General features: G+C 41.2%; 1 protein-coding gene across 1 annotated transcript in view; it reads right to left on the bottom strand.

Moving 5' to 3' along the window:
- Positions 1-1,285: 1,285 nt before the first annotated feature.
- The window catches only part of MACO1 (macoilin 1), a 57,699-nt gene continuing 35,987 nt past the window's right edge, over positions 1,286-22,997 (bottom strand). Inside the window, exons 3-11 of the mRNA XM_073665859.1 lie at positions 21,580-21,706; positions 18,345-18,468; positions 17,273-17,451; positions 16,371-16,857; positions 5,090-5,248; positions 4,822-5,004; positions 4,609-4,729; positions 3,277-3,451; positions 1,286-1,602 (exon numbers count right to left, since the gene is read on the bottom strand). Of these exons, the coding sequence (XP_073521960.1) occupies positions 1,400-1,602; positions 3,277-3,451; positions 4,609-4,729; positions 4,822-5,004; positions 5,090-5,248; positions 16,371-16,857; positions 17,273-17,451; positions 18,345-18,468; positions 21,580-21,706 (1,758 nt within the window). The 3' untranslated portion in view covers positions 1,286-1,399. The remainder of the gene's footprint in view (positions 1,603-3,276; positions 3,452-4,608; positions 4,730-4,821; positions 5,005-5,089; positions 5,249-16,370; positions 16,858-17,272; positions 17,452-18,344; positions 18,469-21,579; positions 21,707-22,997) is intronic.

The following is a 22,997-nucleotide window of genomic DNA, read 5'->3' as shown; positions in this document are numbered from 1 at the left end:
AATGAAGATCCTTAAATTGTTGCAGAAGCAAAATGAATATGAAGTCTTGTAGCCAGGGGAAAAGAGAATGGAAAAAAAGACAAAATGTCAGATTCCTAAGTGGCTAAAATGCTGAATGTCTAGTATTAGAATAGTGTTTTGATTGGTACCAGGAGTCCAATACTGTATTTAAATAAAAATTTTAACTGTGAACCCCGAAAACTGTTTAGGATTATTTTTTTTAATATACCAGCATTAAAAAGTTATTGCATAGTAAGAACCAGGATTCATACTTTTTTCAAGGCTGACCCTTAAAAAAAAAAAAAAAAAAAAAAAAAAAAACAGATCAGCAATCTCAAGCCAAGCTTTACTACTTAATTTATATTGCATACAAGCAAGGCAAGTGAGCAAAATACTAACTGGTCCTCATGTACCAAAACCATCTCGGAAGTGAGGGGGCGGGATGGCTGCTGATAGAAATCAATGAAGGGGTATTAAGTATTTACCGGTACCTAAAACAAGATTTCTTTCACAACTGGGTTCAGCAACATTTTTTTGTTTCCAGAGGGGAAAAAAAAAAAGGGCATCCCCTAAAATGAAGTCACCTTTCAAGCTTACGTACGGTCGTTCATCAATTATGATATGGCGGGCGGCTCTCGCCCACCCAATAACATTTCTGGCTGTAAAACTTTCTATGAATAATCTTCAAAAATGATAGGGGCACAAAGATGCCAGTTTTCAAATGTACAACACCTAACGAGCATTACATTTGTGTCATAGACATCCCTATTGTTACCGCTGTGTGTGGGACAATGAAGAGTTATAATTCTGGTTCTCGGTGTATTCCCTAGATTGTGTATTGATCCCTGGACAGATAATACAGCGAAAAGTCAATTCAAGATGATCTCCAACGGGAAAATGGGAACAACGTACTGTCTCAGAAACCGTTACACCGGTTCGTGACAATTACAACGGTTCTTTGAATTTTAAACTACAGTTTTCAATCGAAACCCTCCGTCTCCATGAGCTATTCCGTAAAGCCTAGCTTATGTTTGTATGGTTACTGATGACCCATACGACATGAATTACAGATTATGCAGAGTAAGAAATGGCATTCAATGGTTTAAACTCAAGTGAATCACATATGTATTTGCTATAGGATGAACTGCAAAATTATGTGAGGTTTATCTTTAAAAAAGTCCAAATGAGAAAAAAAAACAAAACACGCCGCTCATCCTATTGCAACATGGTGCTATCAGCTTTGATTTTTTTTTTCCTTTTTCATTTTAAGTTAACACAAATACAGTTCTTGTAATACTATTCCATCTTTAATTGCAACAGATGCTTTTGCATGTTGACTCCAGTCAGACAAAATTTGTGGGGGAGAGGGGAGATTGGGTGGGCTGATGGCAGCTGGCATTCATTTCTTGAGTGGCTGGTAAACTGATGCATTGGGGTCCAACCCAGAAGAGCTAGTCTCCACAAACTTGGAAGAGTAGTGTGGGGAAACTGGGCTTAGGGTACTTGTCCCTGCAGTGTATGCAATGCTGGGCATTACTGCCATTACTTCTGCAATCTTCTGTTTGAGGTCTTTGATTTCTTGATCTTTCTGAAGAATCTGTCCTAAAAAAGTGAAAAGAAGAGAGTGTTGAGGATCTTCATGCAGTATACCGAATAAAAATGCCACATCAACTGAGATCATTACTGTAAGGCCAGCTTCATACATCCGACTTCCATGGTCCAAGAATGCATTGTGTGGTGCAGATTGGCCGCAAGTCTCCTGACCCAAGCTCGATAGCCACATAAACGTCTACAAGTTTGTGGAGTTTGGGTCAGGAGACCCGTGGGGGGTCTGGACCATAAATGTTGGATGTATAAAACTGGCCTAATGCCGGATCACACAACCAATTTTAGAGCAGTTTCTTAAGGGGTTGTCTGGACTCACTACATGACTGCAGACTATCACACCACAGAAATGCTTAAAAAACGCTTGGTAGAAGGTCTGCCATGTTCCCCAATGATAATCCGCATGTGCTGCTGCGGCAATTTCCGCTGCGGGTTATCATTGTGGAAAAATCCGCAGCACTACCAGTTATTTTGCGGAATCGCGGCGTTTTCGCCGCCGTTGACTTGCATTAAATCACATAATATACACATCACTGGATCTGTACATGCGGATATCATGCAGTTCAATGTGCGGATGGTACCCGGGTCTGGAGAAGAGGAGACTCTCCTCCAGACCCGGGTCCCATAGCACTTGTATATAAAAAAAAAATATATACATTATACTTGCCTTCTGATGGCCCGCGGTCTTCATAGCGATCGATCCGGTGTCCCCGGCAGCTCGCGATGGTCTAAAAGGACCTGCCATGACGTCATTTAGCCATGTGACTGGTCACGCGACCGCTGAAGTCGGCGGTCGCGTGACCCGTCACATGACTAAACGACGTAATGGAAGGTCCTTTTAGATCACCGCGAGACACCAGATGGATCGGATAAGGACACAGGGGGCCATCAGAAGGCAAGTATAATATTTATTTTTCATCTTTTACCATTCTTTTACGGTCACACTATAAATCCATGCAACCGGCATGGATTTATATAGTGTGACCAAGTTGACAAGCACTTTCCAAGTGATGCTAAAATCGCTTGGAAAGCGCTTGACAACCTGCATGCGGAAATGCATGCAAAAACACTTCACTTCCGCTTGTCCATGGCAGGAAAAAAGTATGTACAATCCGCATGCGTTTTTTCTGCCAGGGAGATGCAGAAACGCTCAGGAAAAATCCGGATGCAGAAACGCTCAGGAAAAATCCGGAGCATTTCTGCATCGTGGGCACATAGCCTTAGAATTAGCCTTTAAATTAAATTTTTCACAGAATACCGCTTCCCCAATGTGAGGAGGGGAGGTATTCATCCGATTCCTTCTAGCTTTAGAATGCAGAGTGTGGAATATCTGATTAGACATGCATGTAAGAATATACATGGGGGATATGGAGCATTACTTATACAATCTCAATCATAGGAGAAAAATATAATTCAGAAAGATAAGTGTGACAGCCTTATCCAAAAATGACAGGTGACCGCTCGAGTTTCCACCAATGTGACCCTACTACCTAAAAGGACAAACCCATAACAGACAGTCGTAGGAGCTCCTACAAGTCCAATAGCTGACTGCGGGCAATAATAACCAGAAACATACTGGCCGCCAATAATGGCACAGTCTTTCACACACAACCATTTTTCTGAACTCTTCTCCACACATTTTAAGCCCAGCCACAGTGACGTGCCAGTTACCTTGGGCAATCTCCAGCTGTCTTTTTGCATCACCTAGTGCAGAGAACAAATCCAACTTGATTCTGGTTTCTGCGCTGAGGCTGTTTTCTAAGTGCTGTGTTTTATCCTGCATGGCTGAAAGTGCAGACATTAACACCTCTGTATCTTTTTCATTTTCTTTGTACTTTCGCAGCTCCTGAAACAAAGAATATAGTAGAGTTTAAAAACAGATTACAGCATAGTGTGTAATAAAGGTCACATTAAGACTATTATAGTCATTAAATGTGTAATAGCCATTGCATCTCCCTGTAAGGAACATGGCCCTATACTAAGGCATAATCCTGCTGATGAATGCCTTTATATCAGATAGGTACCTTTCATTTATTAAAAAAACAAACAAACACAAACAGCCATGTGCCATTGTTGTAGAAATGTTTCATTCAGCCCAAGTTTCTCTCCATTAAAATAAACAGGGCACATGTTACAGTACATGTGGAGAAAAGGCCATTTACACATTAACAAGGATCTGCCATCAGATTTCATAATACAAGCAGATTAGATTAATAAATACATTTTAAACATAGAGGGCAGATGTACTTTGAAAGTCTTCCTGCTTAAAAGAGATTTTCCAGTCTCCAAGATCCTATCCCAATATGTAGTAGGTGTAATAAATAATATTACTTTATTAGTATTCAATAATAATAATCATCAAATACCTATAATTTGACATTTAGTATGGTTCTCCTGGTAAGGTATGTCGCTTACACCATGTGCAGGCCATTGAAGTAGCTTAGGTATCCATGGTTACAACCACTAGCAACTAGCCAACTGTCACAATATGAGTGGTCGTAACCAAGGATACCCAAGCTACTGCAATGCCGTGCACATTGGGTAAGAGACATGACTTATCAGGAGAACTATATTCCATTTCTAATTGGAAGTTTTTGCTAATACTATTACACCTACTACATATTGGGACAGGATCTTGGAGTTTACTTTCCCAGCAAGTCTGTTTACTTGAGTGCAACTGATCAGGAGCCAACTAACCAGGTAGCCTCAGCAGTGTGGAGCCATACATACAGGCATCAGCGCTGAGACCAGTGGTTGGCGGCAGTGGTCCATGGGTAGGTGGCACGCAATCAGGCATAGCAAGGCAAAACAAGCACGGCAAGTTTTCATTTTAAAGCATTTTCTGCAGGAAAATGTAGATGGATGAACCTACTAACTGGGTAACAATTGAAGGGTTCTAATCTATTTGTGTACCAAAAACCCCTGCTTTACTTGTACAACAAAAAAAATGTAGGCACATTAAGTGAGATTTTCTCACAGCTGCTGTGGCGGAAGATATTATACCTGAACCTTTAACTCCAGTTCCCTTATCTGGTCTTCTTTGAGCTTCATGTCTATTGATAACTTTTTACATTCACTCTCTAGATCTCGGATTCGACTTCGTAATGTTTCTGTACATTCACCTCTGAGAGATAGAAAAGAGACGGGGTCAGTTAGGAGTCATCTTAAAAATACCAACCTCACTGTTCCTGTCCCACTTTACACACAATGACATACCTGTTCGCTGCAGCAAATGCGACTGCTCTCGCTGCTGTGGCTTCTTCTAATTTCTTCCTTTTCTTCTCCTCCATGAGCTGCTTCTCTACAAATGCTCGAGCTTCTTGCTCAGCCTTCAGCTTTTTCTCCAGCTGACTAATGGTCTGCTTGTCCTTCTGCTTCATCTGGACGGCGCTATGTAATCTGGGTGGCGACATAACGTTTCATTAGAACATAGAATAAGGCAATTCTAGCAGCTAGGGATTATTCTCCTGCAGAGCAGACTCACTTGTTTTGCAGCAGCTCGTTTTCCTGCCTGAGCTGCCCTATTTCACTTCGAATTCCCCGCTCCGTGCTGGTTAGTACGTTGATCTGACTGCGGAGGTCCTGCTCAATCTGTCTGCTGCCCTGCAAGTCTGCTTTTAATTTCTTTACATCTTGTTCCAACCTGAAAGTATACAGAAAAATGGTCAGCATGAACCAGTCTGACAGAAGATACAGGGCGTTGAGAAATAAGAATGGCTTCCCATGTGCAAGTATTCCTCAGAGCCACCAGTTCTGTCCGCAGTCTCCTCCTCATGACATATGTTGTTTATGGCCATTCATATAGCGTGTATAGTGACATATGTGTATGTGTGAACGCTGATCTAGACGGCCATCTGACGCTTTCATAGGGTTTCCATGACAATACTGCACTGACAAAAATCAGAATATCTAAGTGATGCCTAAAAGATTCCTCTATATAGATATTAGACTGAAGTCCGTAGAACCCATATATATTGGCCAACCGTCTAATATGTATGGAGGCCTCCTGACTCTAAAGTCAAACTCCCAACCTTGGTTCAATAGATGCTGTTTTGGTAGTAGAAGTCTCCACTCCCCCCACTGAGAACACGTTAATGCTCGGCATACCCCAAGCGACTAGCAGCTGTAATCACAGCAAAAGGTGGCGCTACAAAGTATTAACTCAAGGGGGCCGAATAATATTGCACACCCCACTTTTCAGTTTTGAATTTGTTAAAAAAAGCTTAAAATATCCAATAAATTTCGTTCCACTTCACGATTGTGTCCCACTTGTTGATTCTTCCCCAAAAAATTTGCATTTTATATCTTTATGTTTGAAGCCAGAAATGTGGCAAAAGGTAGAAAAGTTGGGGTGGACAACCCCTTTAACTCAGCCACACAACCCATGGTCAAGGGCTGCGTTTCTAAAAGCGTGCCTTCCTAACCCTGGACAAGCCCTTTAAGTATATCTTAGTATTTACTTATAACATTGTCAAACAGACAGTCATTTCCATTTTAGTATTACGGTCATAGATTTGTCGGGAACTCACTACTCATTCTGCAAGATGCACCCACAAATGTAAAGTTTATAGTGGCATATCTTACAGATGTCATGGGAAACCAGGATTGGATGGCTATGGAGCATTTCTCAATGCATATGTCAGGTGTAGAACAGAGCATGATGTGAACAAATGTTAGCCATCCGTGATAAGCAGGGCTCTGGAGTCAGTAAGCCAAACCTCCGACTCCTCAGTTTCCATGACTCAGACTCCCTCATACATGGCTCATGTTTACGTGAGAAATTTACTGTAGCACAGATTCATCTCAGCTAAGTCTAGACCCTTAGATCAGGAGTAGGACATTTCATAACTTTCCCACAAACTGCACTGAACTACTGTACCCAATTTATTATATATTTTAGGAGTCGGAGTCGGTCCATTTTAGACCAACTCAGACTCCACAGCCCTGGTGATAAGGTCCCGTCAAAAACAAGAAAAAAAAACACACGCAAATTGGTCATCCGAAACACCAAGCCAGACAAAGAACCAGCACATTCTTAAATTTTAGATCATACTTAATAAATAAAATCCAAGATGGCAGACACAAAAAAGGGTTAACAAAAGAAACCTGCAATGTCTGAAGAGTCAGCATTTTTATTTCAGAACATTACATCAAGTACTGTGTTCAGAATTTATCACAGATTGTATGTCAAAGAGCCCAGTCCATATCTGTGAGGAACAAAGTAGAGTAGTTGTTAATTAATAGGCTTTCCTTCCTGCTTTCAACAAACCTGTATATGAAGTGCATTTCTAAAAAAGCCTTCTCCACCATAATAGTTGCCATGACTTTTGATATTCCATATGATATATTTCTCAACCAGTGTTGTGGCCACAGGATATATACGTATGTCTGATAGATGTGGTTCCCACTGCTGAGGTTCATCTCAAGAACAGGGCCACATTTATCAATTAGTCTCTTATAGATTAGACCTCAGATTACAGTTCATCCCCCTCTATTAGTATGGGGATTTTTTTTTATGATATAAATCGCCTTTTAAATTGACCGTTTTTTGTAAAATAATCATTAATGTAAAACTTTCTTCAATTCTATTAATTGTTCATGTCAGAGTAATATCCTGAACTCCTGCCAATGTAACCAGATTGGAGACATGGTGGGCTATACTATTTGAGCAAGTCACTAGAAGACTGAGGCTTGGAGAAATCCCTTATGTGACCACAGTCCAGTAGCGGTGGTAGACGTAAATGGTTAATCACTATGAAATGGATATAATGTGTGAATAAAACATTGCCCACACCATTCCCCCCAGCACTGCAGTGCATTTTCCTAGGATGCTGTATAGGAAACAAAAGATTTGTTATGGAGCAGACAAGATTCCACTTGTCATTGATCACTCTGGTTTTGATAGTTTGCTCAGTTTTTAAGCCAAAAAGATTGGAATCCAAAAGGCTCTTCCACCTCCAAGTCATCGACTTAAAATGAGTAACTAAGATTTTGGTGGAAAAAAAAAACCCACACACAAAAAAAAAATAAACAAAACAAAAACTTGTGTGGGGATCCCGACACTCCCCCCCTCTCTCCATTAACCAAAATGAAGGGGCAGAAGTGCTCAGCTGATCCTAAAAGCTATGTATGGAGATATGGAAGGTGTAAGAGTGTGTACGTACATAGGGCTGTGGAGTCTGTGTCCATTTTGGTGGAGTCTGAATAAAATGGGCCTACTCAGACTCCAAAATTATATAATAAATTGGTACAGTAGTTCAATGCAGGATGTGCTGTAATTATTTTCAGAAGAATTTGGGAAAGTTACGAAATATCCTATAAAGGTCTGTCCTATACCTGATCTAAGGATCTCGGCTTTTAGTTGAGATGAATCTGTGCTGCACTTTATGTACATGCCCAGTAGTGAGGCAGGGCTGTGGAGTCGGAGACAGGGAAATTGAGGAGTCAGAGGTTTGTCTTACCGACTCAACTGCCCTGCAAGTACACTACCCTGATCCTCACCAATCAAAACTTCTGAAAATATTGCTAGGAAACACCCAGAGGTAAGCTTTTTAAGAGCCTTTACCACTGCACCATCAATTATTTATCCCTTTCTTTGGAAGCTTACATACTTCCCATGACTCCAGCCCTCCCGGATAAGCTCAAACCACTGCATTGGCACCAACATGATATGGTCAGTCGCTCACTACCCATTTATTTCTCATTTGGATGTTGGCTTTGAAGAGCCTTTTTACTATGTATACTTGTTTCTACAGTTAGCGGCTACCAAATGAGCGGCTGATAACATATTTGTATTAGTGAACAGCCCTACCCAGTAAAGTACCAGGGAGCCACAAAACTAGGTTTATTTACAAGGGTAGACTTTGGGAAAGATTTTTTTTGCAGCAATTATCAAATGTGTTTTCTTCACTTTAGTCCAGTCTGTAAGGACTTTACGCAAGATGAAAAGCTGCACAGAATCAGCAACAGTTGAAGCCGGCAAAGAATGTAATCTGTGATAAGAAGTTTAATGAGGTCCTTCTCCTTCCAGCAGTTATGAAGCCCATGTCACAGAAGGAATAGACTAGAGTGAAGAATCAAGAGTGAAGGGACAAGCTCAAAGTTATTCTCCCATAGGAAAGGACAAGAGAATAATGGGACATCTTATACAGATGCTGAATGATTTTTTTATTAATCCTTCTAAACAATTTGCAGAAATTCCTTAATCGTTAGGCTTTTAAAACCTTTGTCCAGTAGCATCATAAAAAGGTGTTATTCAAGGGCTACTCACTTCCGTATGAGAGGTAAGTGGTACCGATTATGTTCTGACCTCACATCTGGCAAGTCATGAGCACGGTTGACAGGTTTCATGCACGTGTCCAATTCTAATAAACAGGACAAGTGCCGGACACCTACCAATTGGGCATGCTTCTTGGCAAGTGTGTCGGGTTGTTGCATCAACAGCCAAGCTCACCTCAAATGCAGAATGGATCTGTGTCAGATAATTCTTTTAAAGATCAGCATTCTCCTTCTGAAAGGTTTTCTGTAAAATGGACTGTCCCTAAGTAATTCCAAAGGGCATCCTTCTCTGGAGCAGCTATCAGGTTTAGGTCTTACACAGACATTCCGATTATTATTGTGGTGAACTGAAAACCAGGTTGCTATATATGTCAGGTAGCTGCCCATTCAGCCAAAAACCATGTTTATTAACCACCCTATCCAGGTGCATGCTCGGCCGAGTAAACATGTGTTCTGTATGGGTATAAAGAACCGAAAGCATCAGGCACTTAAAATTCAATGAAAGATTATTCTCCACAGTAACAAATAAATAGTCATGGGAGACTTGGAAGGTCAATTTACTCATTATGAAGGTCATTAATATGTTTAGTGGGGGGAGGGGGGGGGGGGAATCTTTACTACCAAGAGTCTCACAGTTTAGAGATGTTACTATGGCCCCCAATAATGGCAGACCGTATGAGAAGCATATTTTTTACTTTCAGCAAACTATTACAGAATACAAAAATAAACATCATCGTATACAAAGGGGCTGTGTGGGTGGCCCATACTGTATATAGAGGGGCTATGTGGGTGGCCCATACTGTATATAGAGGGGCTATGTGAGGGCTGACCTACTGTGTATAAGAGGCTATGTGTGGGCTCTTACGGTATATAGGGGGCTATGTTGGGGGCTTTATTTATTTTCATTGTATATAGAGAGACCATGTTTGGCCCATACTGCCATGTGGGGGTCTCATACTGTATATAGAGGGGTTGTGTGTTGGTCTCATACTGTATATAGGGGGCTATGCTGGGGGCTCATACTGTATAAGAGGCTGTGTGTGGGCTATTATGGTATATAGGGGGCTATATTGGGGACTTATATTTTATGTAGGAGGCCATGTAAGGGCTCACTGTATATAGAGAGGCCATGTTTGGCCCATACCGTGTATAGGAGGCCATGTTGGGGGATTACTGTATACACTGGGCTATGTGGAGGCTCATACAGTATATAGCGGGTTGTGTGTGGGCTCTAACAGTATATATGAGGCGGTGTTTGGGTTCTTACAGCATATAGCGGGACTGTGTGGGGGGATCATATGGTATACAGGGGATGTCAGCATACTTAATTCTACTAATATTAAAGGGATACAATAAATTTAAAATAATTATAATTAAAATGTTATTAATATTGAGCAGAATTAATTTCAGTTTATTGGCAGGGCTGTGGAGTCGGTAAGCCAAACCTCCGACTCCAACTCTGACTCCCTCATATATGGCTCATTTTTAAGTGATAAATTTACTGTAGCACAGATTCATCTCAGCTACAAGTCTAGACCCTTAGATCAGGAGTAGGACAGACATTTATAGGACATTTCATAACTTTCCCAAATTCTTATGAATATCCCCCCCAAACTGCACTGAACTACTGTACCCAATTTATTATATATTTTAGGAGTTGGAGTTGGTCCATTTTATACAGACTCCACCAAAATGTACACAGACTCCGACTCCAAAGCCCTGATGTGTATATACTGCAATACAGCAGTATATACAAAGTGGTCAAAATTGTTGGTACCCCTCGTTTAATGAAAGAAAAACCCACAATGGTCACAGAAATAACTTGAATCTGACAAAAGTAATATATTAAAAATCTATGAAAATGAACAAATGAAAGTCAGACATTGCTTTTCAACCCAGCTTACACAGAACTTTTAAAAAATTAAACTCATGAAATATGCCTGGACAGAAACGATGGTACTCTTAACTTAATATTTTGTTGAACAACCTTTTGAGGCAATCACACGATTCCTGTAACTGTCAATGAGACTTCTGCACCTCTCGTCAGGTATTTTGGCCACTCCTCATGAGCAAACTGCTCCAGTTGTCTCGTGTTTGAAGGTTGCCTTTTCCAGACAGCATGTTTCAGCTCTTTCCAAAGATGCTCAATAGGATTTAGGTCAGGACTCTGAAGGCCACTTCAGAATAATCCAATGTTTTCCTCTTAGCCATTCTTGTGCGTTTTTAGCTGTGTGTTTTGGGTCATTATCCTGATGCAAGACCCATGACCTGTGACTGAGACCAAGCTTTCTGACACTGGGCAGCACATTTCTCTAGAATCCCTTGAGATTTCATTGTACCCTGCACAGATTCAAGACATCCTGTGCCAGATGCAGCAAAGCAGCACCAGAACATAACAGAGCCTCCTCCATGTTTCACAGTAGGGACAGTGTTCTTTTCTTGATGCGCTTCATTTTTCCGTCTGATGTGCCTTGCCAAAAACTTCCATTTTTGTCTCATCTGTCCATAGGACATTCTCCCAGAAACTTTATGGCTTGTCAACATGTAGTTTGGCAAATTCCAGTCTGGCTTTATGATTTTTTTCTTCAACAATAGTGTTCTCCTTGGTAGTCTCCCATGAAGTCCACTTTGGATCAAACAAAGACGGATGGTGCGATCTGACACTGATGTTCCTTGAGCTTGAAGTTCACCTTTAATCTCTTTAGAAGTTATCCTGGGCTCTTTTGTTACCATTCGTATTATCTGTCTCTTTGATTTGTCATCAATTTTCTTCCTGCGGCAATGTCCAGGGAGGCTGGCTACAGTCCCATGGATCTTAAATTTCTGAATAATATGTGCAACTGTAGTCACAGGAACATCAAGCTGCTTTGGAGATTGTCCTATAACCTTTAACATGCTTGTCTATAATTTTCTTTCTAAACTCCTGAGACAACTCGTTCCTTTGCTTCCTCTGGTCCATGTTGAGTGTGGTACACATCATGTCACCAAATAGCACAGTGAGTATCTGTAGCCCTATATACAGACCCACTGACTGATTACAAGATTGTAGACACCTGTGATGCCAATTAGTGGACAACTTGATTTAACATGTCCCTTTTGTCACATTTTCAGGGGTACCATCATTTCTGTCCACGCCTATTTCAAGAGTTTAATTTTTTTTTAAATTCTGTGGAAGCAGGGTTGAAAAGCAATGTCTGACTTTCATTTGTTCAATTTCATAGATATTTAATTTATTATTACTTTTGTCAGATTCAAGTTATTTCTGTGACCATTGTGGGTTTTTCTTTCATTAAACGAAGGATACCAACAATTTTGACCACATGTGTAGTTAAATTGATGTCTTCCACACAGGATGGGCTTCATAGGACCAACATTGCAGTGATGAGCAGGGCTGTGGAATCGGAGTCGTGGAGTCAGAGTCGGTATAAAATGGACTAACTCAGACTCCTAAAATATATAATAAATTTGGTACAGTAGTTCAATGCAGTTTGTGGGGAATATTTTGTCATAAGAATTTGGGAAAGTTATGAAAAGTCCTATAAATGTCTGTTCTATTCCTGATCTAAGGGTCTAGACTTTTAGCGGAGATGAATCTGTGCTACAGTAAAATTATTACTTAAAACATGAGCTATGTATGAGGGAGTCGCGGAGTTGGTGTCATGGAAATTGAGGAGTCGGAGTCAAAAGGTTTGGCTTACCGACTCCACAGCCCTGGTGAGGAGGACAGGCCTTTAGTGGCCATAGTAAATCAATAGCCCCCGCAATTCTTGTGGTGGGGGACAGGGTGGTCGATGGGAGGCAAAGCAAGAGTGCACCAGCAATCATGCCATTTAACTGCTGCTGGGACTGTGGAACACAGAATGCATCTGCAGAGTATGCCGTGGCATCGGCTCCTGAGTCTGGTCCAGCCATGTACAACTGACTGACGTACAGTTACATTGTGAGAAAGGGTTACAATTAAAATTTCACTTGCAAAAAAAGCCATATAAAGAAGTCATTTTACAGTGTAAGCCAGGTCTGACCTTTCATTATCTGGCAGGTAGTCCCAAATTTTCAGCCTTAAACATTTAATGGCCAAAAAATAAAAAACTCCACACAGTATGTTTTGTCACTTTCCTCTTTTGTATTGTGGTATTAATTGCAGTTTTTTGGTGTGAAATGCATGAATCACATGCAAAGTCAAAAATGGCCTTTCTTCCTGTTGAACTGTTTTTGCGACTTTTGACGCCATAATGACAAAGTGCTGACATACTCAAAAATACACCAGCGGGAGACTGGAGTGGCGTTACACCAAATTGTGACTTTTAAAAAGTCACAATTGGTGAATCAGGCTAAAACATCTACAATTGCTAGACTCCGTCCACAAAACAAAATAAACATGCGAGCACATAAAACAAACTTAAAAAAAAGTGCATATAGAATAATGAACTGAGTGCAAGCACACAAAACGAGACAAAACAGGCACAAAGGCAATGGTGAATCTGGGCCTATATGAACTGCTGCAACGCCATTGAAGGGAACTTCTTTTAAAAACAAAACACAAGTCACTACCAAGGTGTGGCCTCATACTACAATTACTGACGGTCTTCTCTTAAAACTCTGTTGTGTTGGGTTACCATTGTCAGGGGCCATTCTCCACACATGCCATTACAATATGAGCATGTTACATAGGGTGAATAAAGGTCCATAAAGTTTAACAGACCTAATATAGTGAAGGATGCTGGGTAATTGAGATTAACCACAATACCATGTTATAAGAAACGCATCCAGTCCTGTCAAATATTGAGGGATTTTAAAAAGTCGCAACATTTTGGCGCAACTCAAGGCTGTGCAAAAATTTTACAGCTTTTGGCGTTCACGTCTTTCTTCCCCAGCTCCAACTTGTTGGAAACTGGATGGGACAGGGGTGTGGCAACCGCTGCTTGTCAAATTCATGACTAGCGGCAGCAGCAGCTATGTCACAAATCTTATGCCAGTGTGGCCTAAAGTAGGATTTGTGGAGAAGTGCACACCACTTGTTGGACGCCCCAAATTCATTAACAGGTTTAGTGAATCATTACTGTGACTCTAGCACAAACCACTCAACCAAGACCGACAAACAACTCAGGTCTTGATAAATTGGGGCCATAGTGTTTGCCGTTACCGGCCCTTCAAAGAGGTCATACCATAATCTACGTACTCTAACTGTAAAAGAACCCTTTCCTATTTAAATATCCAAATCATCTTTCTTCACAAACCCTTTGTAAAAAAAAAAATAAAATAAAAAAAATAAAAAATAAAAAAGAGTCAATTTCTTTGTATGTAATACACAAATGTATACATAAGACTTCAAGGCGTCTTCGTCCCCTCAATGCTGAACAAGCTGGAATTTTGTACCATCTCATTGTAGGAAGAACTGTCCATCCCATATAATATAGCCACCGACCCTTGATCATTTTCCTGCTTTCCAATATTCTGTTTAGGAGATGTGCACACGAAACCTCTGGTTTTGCCAAAGAGGCCACAGCTTTTGTAAGCGAGGAAAAAAAGGTCACTTTTTTTTTTTTTTTAACCCTTTGTTAAGGTTCACATACTTAAGTGTAATGCATGTCTTCACGCTTTTTAGCCGGCTCTGGTACCACGTGACTGCAGTTGTGACCAGACAAATCACACAGAGGTAGCTGCGTAAAGCGGCGGTCACTTCTCAATGCACGTCTATGGGAATACAGAATGAGGCTCTCTAGCCTTGTTCAGAGAGCTCGGACTTGTATTGAGAAAAGTGACTTGCGGAACAGTTATTGGGCACGTTACAAAACCCGCTAGGTCGTGTCGTAGTGAGGCTGAGAACAGGGGAAGATGCCGACTGAGGAGTATGTAATGTAACTAAATGCATTAAGCAACCTTACAAAGGGATCAGTGGGGTGGGGGGGGGGGGGTGACAAACAGTTGCATGGTGCTTTAGAAGGGGTTCACGAACCATATGCATTCTCAGTAATCCACAGCATGGGTGACAAATGTATGGTTGTTGAAACCACTCCCAAACATAATGTGCAAGTGAGGAACTCTGCCAATCTCAGTGGAGACATTCAATGGAGCATTCACGCTGCCACTTTATGCAAAGTCTATGGGAGTGACCAACAGATCTGCAAATGGGCATTTCTAGGAGCCCTATACGTGTAGATGGATGCACTTGATGTATTTCATTGGTCAGAGAAGGTGTGTTTCTGGATGACAATGCTCTAAGTTATGACAAATCACTAATTGATCTCTGCTTAGTCTGTGACCTGGGACAGATGTGCACCCCCAAGTATTGGCAACAGAGGTGCCAACAAGAGATCACCTTTGGACAGTGTCTGTCCTTTAAAAGGCCCTGGCAACATAATGGTCTCCTTTTTGTAACACTGCCAGCTTCAGGATCAAGAGTAGGGTTTCTTGCTGCATCTAGAAAGTTCAAGATTAGTCACTTGATCGCTCTCAATGTCAATTACAACAGAAAGAAATACTGGAGAGAGAAGAGCCATATCAGCTCATTAGCAATTGCGCTTCATTTAATTAATAGTCTCCTCCACGTCATCTGCACATAAATTGGACAGTTTAAATTAAAATCCAACAAGGAATAAATCCTTTGAGGGCAGACAGATGTAAATGGGTCTTATGGGGGAACCCTAACAAACAAGACCTGTTTTGTCAAGGTAAGCTAATTTAAGTGTTGGTTGAGGAAATCAAATTCTCCATAGACTTAATTTTTCTGGAAACTCGAAGGAGGCATTCTACAACTAAACATCATCCTGTGACTGCTCCAAACGAGCCTAACAAGTCACTAATGACTGGCTGACCGACGGGAGCTAAGAATTCAGTGAAGAGGTATATCATGCTTTACAAGGAATTTATCACCAAGATTAATCACCATATTCTCAAATGTTTTTCCTGTCTTCTGGTTGTAGATTTTTTATTCTATTTTCTGTACATGAATGTAGAGGTAAGTGGTCTTACCCGTGCATTTAGAATATGCCTCATGTGACTGGAAACTATGTAATCCTTGGTTTTCTTTTTTTAGAGAAGAAAAATATTTTTTATAGAAAACATCATATTCCTTGTAAGTGCCATAATAATTACCTATATGCTACACATTCTACATTAACGTTTTCCATGACAAATCCCTTTTATCTACCATTCTTATTCATCACCTTGCTGGGAAACTGTGGGTGTGTTATTGATTAGCCGACTAAAACCAGACTGCTAACACAATGCTCTTCAGGGGTGAGTATGTTCAGCATGTTACACTGGTGGCCATGCCCGGTGGGAACAAAGGGATGACCCTCTTGGTTGCCAATGCCAACACACTCCATTCCTGCAAGAATTAGAGTTGCGCCTAGATGACATCTTACATATTTTCCGAAATGCCCCCTTATTGGACACATCCTGGATCTCCTTTCTTTTAGGCTTCTGAATTTACCACACCTACAATTTGACAGATGACAAAAAGCTGGGAATGCTCCATCACTCACCTTACTAATGTGTCTGGCTTACTGAGCTGGTTGTTTGGAATACAGTTCTCCGTTGGATCTTTGTGCATGCTTGGACTTTTACTAGTGCATTTCTTCTTGTCATTCTTGCTGGACGTTGAGGAAGGGATAGTCCCATTCGATGAGCTGTGGCTCCGAGGAGATGAATTTGCAGTCCCTGTGGTGTTCTTGTAGTTCTTAGAGGAAGTAGTGCACATGTCCTCCTTTAAAAGGTTCTCTGTACTCCCCAAGTCATTATTTAGTCGTTTACTGTTGATATGATTCTCCATATATTCAATCTCCTGTACTTTAGAGTCTGTGGGCTGAAGGATGTTGTTGTTAATCCCCAAATTGTGTCTTTTCACATCCTTGTCTTTGCCCTTTTCTTTATATTCCAGCTCTGGTAATGTGCTGGATATTTTTTTATTGGATGAGAGTCCGTTGTGCTGTAACAGTATTGAAGAATCCATTTCAGATAAACCCTTGGCGGCTGTATGAAAAAGAGAAAATCATTACCTGGAGTGGTAAATCTCTTAAGATAAAGGACCAGATCCACATCAGGACAGTGGCATAATAGCATCCACAAAGCCCACCTTACACCCAGCACTTGTACAAGTATGTGAGGTAAATTAAAGGGACTCTGCTGACATAGTACAGGCTCACGGTGCATCGTGAAGCCAAACATTTATATACATCTTCACACCTTTTTGTTTTCCGTCTATCACCACCCCCTTTTCTGGCTTGATAGAGGCAGAGATATAGGGAAACTAAGTAGTGGGAAGGTGTAGCTAAATGTTTCTCCCCACCATGATGCACACAGAGTGCCTGTACTTGGCTTGAACAGTCATTCTTTCCTCGCAGAGTCCCTTTAAGCAGGATTGCCGCCATTTCTGACAAGCACTTACCTTCTTCTGCTTCCCTTTCTTGCCTCTGTAACATCTGCTGCTCTGGGGGTAGTGCCTGCTGCAGGAGCTGCATATAAAACTCGTTCTCCTTCTGTACCTCTTTCTGTTTTCTTAACCGCATTTTATAACTGACGTAGCTCTTAAATCCAAAGCCCAAAGTGACTACAGGATATCCAATACTGAGCAAAAACACAAAAACAAGGTTCATACATACTTGAGATCGATATAATACATACTAATGACTTTCATAAGTTTTAGTTATAATGGAGGAGAGGGGAAAAAAAAAAAAAAAAAAAAAAAAAGAAGGATGACCAGTACTTTGGTGCAAAGAATTTTTTTTTAAAGAAGCTGTCCACTACTTTTTCAACTTCAATTGAATGGGAGGCGGATGTGCAGTACACCGCGGCGGCCACTACCACTTGACGCGGGAGCCCCACAGGTGAGCACTTCCGGCCGGCGGCTGCCGCCAGCACCGATAACAGCTGATCAACGGCGGTGCCGCATGTGGGACCCCGGACGATCATGCATTGATGTAATAGTAGTGGACAACCCCTTTTAGCTAATGTATGGATGCTGCACAGGCATTTTCGGTCTGCCGTTCCTCCCAGTTACCCCGATTTCACTCTGACTTGTACATGTTTACGAAGCAATAGAGCCTATTGATGGGACAAAAAATAACTCTGTAAGCTTTGAGTCACACGGATTAATCCAGAAGCCAGCTTCGCTTTTTAGTAGCCAACATTTTCTGGCCATAAGTAGCATGATCCCCACCAAAAAGCCATAGGCCTCCATTGGTTTTAATGAATGGTAACAATCCTCCATATCAGGGATCAGCCAGCTCTGGCACTCCACTTGTGAAACTACAACTCCCAACATTCCCTGCCAGCTGTTCAAAAGCATGTGACTGTAAGGGAATGGTGAAAGTTGTAGTTTCACAATAGCTGGAGGGCCGAAAGTCGTCACCCCCTGCTCCAGAACAATGTAGACGCTCTCAGTTCTGACTGCATAGGGACAGAAATGATCAATAAAATACACCTCAAAAATAGAAAGAAAAATGTAATTAAAAATTTACCAGTGTGCAGCAAATGGGCGACAAAGATCTACATGAAAATTCTTCAGATCTTTAAACCTAATTGCTGCTTCGATATAAACAAAGAGTATCCACAGCGAGACTGTAGGCAAACAGACGCCTCTTTCTGCAGAGGGAAGAGAAATACTTGGTATTAGTTATTAAGTAATGAACATTGAGGATTGCATTTTTACAGACAGAAAGGATAGCTCCAGTACATGCAAGTGTGATCTGCCTCAGAGAAGCTACATTACAGAAATAGATGGTGCAGATAAGGCCACCATTGGTTCCCAAAATAAAAGTGGCATTGACACCCTTTTACTTATGACTAGATGTATGAAACACGGAAACTTAGAAGCAGCATTAAAGAAGTCCAAGTCATATACAGAGAAATATTATGTGCTTTTAGATCACAGAACCACTAGTTATACTGGGAACTCATTTCCCAGAAGCCAGTAAGATTTTTTTTGTACTCCTTTAAAGCGTCTCATGCCATCTTGGACATTATACACCCCACAAGAGAACGGGGGCTTATCTTAAGAGTCCTATAACCGAGATAGCTGTGTATGTGTGGTGTTCTACATGCACTTCTATAGGAACTCAATAATTGTTAAACACGCATGAGGGGCAATGCAAAGCTATTTTCACCAAACAAATCAGATCAAGATGGTAACCCCATAAAACCCATTTAACGTTTACCATGTAGATCCACGGTAAGTACTACATGATAGATTTCTAACATATCCTTCCGGGAAAGACACTTGAAAGATTGAACTGCAGTGGTGATATTTTATCCCTACTGGGGCTGGTATAGGACTTTTTATTTGGAAACTTATGTTCAGATATTCAGCAGTCTTGCCGTGTAATCCCAACATTGGAGCTGGCATGCCCGTATGCCCAGCAGACATTCAAACCAAGCACATTTCCATTTATACAAATGCGTTTGCTACATGAGCCACTGGAAGAACTTTCCATAATAGTCAAATTAGAAAAGTGAATCAGAAGAATAATAAAAAAAAAAAAATAGAATATCAAAGCACATGTTCACCTTTTACTGAAAAGGGACGAAATTCCTCAATGTCTGTCCATAACACCACTATAACCTTAGGTTAAATAAGAAAGCTAGCCAGAACATGATGGCATCCTACTTCTCCATCAGCGGCACAGCAAAGGCCGTCAACTCCAATGAATGTTACTAGAAGCCAAAGTGTGAAAGTAAACTAGGCATGTCCCCGACTGAACATCATTGCCCAATTATTGCACCTCCGCTACACTGGTGTAATGGGTGCCATGCACACAGCGCGCCAATGTGTAGTGCACCATGTGTCCAGCGCTCACAGAGAACTTGCATGTGTTACACAATGGGAGGGAGGCGAGCAGAGTTCGTAAAGCAGGCTTTACTGTGAGTGGGAGAAAGAGTGGAGTGGTGGGATGAACAAGTCCTGGACAAAATGCTGGGATTTGTAGTTCATAAAGGAGTGTCTTGCTGCAGGAGAGAACACAGTCAGAACTGAGGGTTTTTCACGGACATCATGAAAAGCGTTTGTGGACCAACGTTAGGAGTGTCTTCATTGCTTCATTTTGCCCTAACAAACAAAATCAGTTTGCAGGTACTTTGCAATTTTATTTGCAAAACCAGAGAACCCCATTAAGCTTTTTGTATTTTAAAAAGGCAAAAAGTGGCCCAAATCCACTTTCATTGGATGACTGGCAGCTCATTTTCATGACAAAACGGCTACTAAAAGCAGGTATCTGTGAAAAGAAAGGCTCATCTAGCATACGGTGTTTAGTTGTGTTGGCAGCCATTGTCTGTACTTCCAGTCACACCTTCAGAAAACGGCTATCCTAAATCAGTATATGTGCAGATTGAGGGGAAATTGTCCAGCGATTTGTGCTGATCAACCAGAGCGCAGCATATGATGGAGGGAGAGAAGCTGAGCTCTGTGACTGACAGCCTTCTATGTACAAGCACTGATACGGGGAAGCTGTCAGTCACTGAGGACAGGCAGGAAAATAACTCATCTCCTAAAAGTCTGGTCAGGATTTAATCTGCTTTTTACTCAAAGCCTGCTCCACATCACACAAATGTATAGCAAAGCTCAGCTTCTCTCCCTCCCAGTTTACAGGGTTATTCCCATCTTCGTGAGTAATCACCTATTCACACTGAGGGCTCGCTCACACCGACGAGTGCAATCCGATAATAAATGGTATTGCATTCAGACCAATATTATTCATTCAATGAGACCGTGCAGATCTGTGTGTTTTTTTTTACTCTGCTGTATTCAGCGTGAGGAAAAAAAAAAAAAAGAATCTGATGAGATACAGACCCTCAGTATGGCATGCAATTTTTCCGGATAAGGATTGCACAGGGACGGCAGGTGATAAAAAAAATCGTCCCACCTTTCTGGATGAAAAAGTTGGACAGATTTTTTTTATACACTCGTATGACTCCAGACTAAGAGATGACATGATAATGGGGCAGCACTCTATGGAACTGCTGGAGATAGGAGAGTACAGCAGTCTGCTAGATAATGAATGGAGTGGTACATAACCAAGGCTTCATTGCAACCAGTAAATTGATACTTCTACATGGTATGAGTAACAATGTACCAAGTTGAGAATAACCCTTTAAGACTTGCTGGTCTCAACGGATCCAAGTGGCTACACAGCCGGGAAAGCGGTGGTTGCACGAAAAAGGTGTTAAGGGCCAGTATGTTACATTCATACAGCAGGTAGTGTGCTACGTGATCAAAAAATTTTACACAATGCAGTTTTAAGTCACAATCTTTACAATGCCTCCCAAAACCTTAGCAATTAGAGGTAGAACACGTGTGGATTTTGCAGTACAGTTTGTGACTGTGCTGCACACGATCTGTCAATGTGAGGAAATCACAGTAAAGACAGTTCTCACATATCATGAGGGAGGGGAGTGAATGGGGCACAGATCACTGAAAAATTAAAGCTCGGTGAGCATTCCAAATTTTCTTTCCAGAGAAATCCTGAAAAGGCAAGTCAAAGGCAGCAGAAAAGAAGAAAAAAAAAGAAAAAAGCACCTTTTGTAATATTTGAAGTTTCCAACACGTCAGCTGTGTCCCCCAGCATTGTACAGAAACATCAGCCCAGAAAAGGTGCTCTAAACTGATGCAAGGAAGGGACTTTACTCCAATAAGTGTGCACAGAACTACACAAATCATGCAGGAAAATGTACATTAATGGCAACTTAATAAATAAAACTTACCTGTGTGCCACACATACTGTACCCAAACATAGGTACTAGCTGCAAAAAATAGCCATTGCACTGGTATAAATAGGAGACAGATTATATCTGACGTGAATGCTACACACACAAAAAATACTGAGAAGGCCTGAAACAAGAACAGAACAGAGGAGCAGTTAGAGCCAGGAAACAGACATTTGGTAAAGAAATTGGATTAGAACATTTAGCAATTATCCCACCAGCCACAATAATAATCCCCATTACTTTAGTGCTATTTGCAGGACCCATGTTATCCTCGGCTTCAAACTTATAGTTGTGAATGAAATCTTTGAAGCGGTCAATCTAACATTTGGAAAGATGATGGTACAGCACATACTTGGGCTCTCGCTACTACTATACAAGAGACCTTAGCAGATATGCTGAATCAACCCAAGCCACGTTCACACATTCAGTATTTTACATCAGTATTTGTAAGCCAAACCAGGAGTGGGTGATAAATACAGAAGTGGTGACTAGTGATGAGCAAGTATGTTCTGTTAACCCTTTCGCCAAGTATGCTCGGGCCGAGCTCCGAGTATTTATAGCTGCTCGGTGATATGGTTGAATCGCTCCTGTATGCATGATTTGCGACTGTTTGACAGCTTTATTACATGTGAGGAATGTGTCAGAAATAGACATGCCTCACATGTAATAAAGCTGTCAAACAGTCGCAAATCATGCATACAGGAGCGATTCAACCATATCACCGAGCAGCTGTAAATACTTGGTGCTCGGCCCGAGCATACTCGCCAAAAGGTTAACAGAACATACTCGCTCAACACTAGTGGTGACGTGTTTCTATTATACTTTCCTCGGATTGTTCCATTTCTGGTTTTGGCTTACACATACTGATGTAAAATGCTGACCAAATACGTGTCCTTACACTGATACGGGCTTATGAAAAGAGATGGATCTGTGGTACTTTATGCTGCCAAAAAATACTGGAAATGTGAACCAAATGGCAAATAAGCAAGTGTGAAAAAAAACGAAAAAGTAAGAGGCCAACAAGAGGGATGGTGATAAAAAAGTAAAATACAAGTGAATAATGAGAGCTCGCTACATTGCCACCGATATTAATAGGCGACTCACAGAGCATCCACATATTAGGACAGGGGTGGGGAACCTCAGGCCTGCAGGCTATTTACGACCCACAATCGGTATAAAATAGACTGACTCCGAAAAATTGGGTACATTAGTTCAATGCAGTTTGTGGGGAATATTTTTTCATAAGAGTTTGGGAAAGTTATGAAATGTCCTATAAACGTCTGTCCTATTTCTGATCTAAGGGTCTAGACTTTTAGCTGAGATGAATCTGTGTTACAGTAAATTTATCACTTAAACATGAGCCAAGTATGAGGGAGTCAGAGTCATGGAAACAGAGGAGTCGGAGTCAGATGTTT

The sequence above is a fragment of the Phyllobates terribilis genome, unplaced genomic scaffold (assembly GCF_046119375.1).
Source record: "Phyllobates terribilis strain yellow unplaced genomic scaffold, ASM4611937v1 Scaffold_2__4_contigs__length_985480577, whole genome shotgun sequence".
NCBI lineage: Eukaryota > Metazoa > Chordata > Amphibia > Anura > Dendrobatidae > Phyllobates > Phyllobates terribilis.
This window is presented reverse-complemented; position numbering and strand designations above follow the sequence as displayed.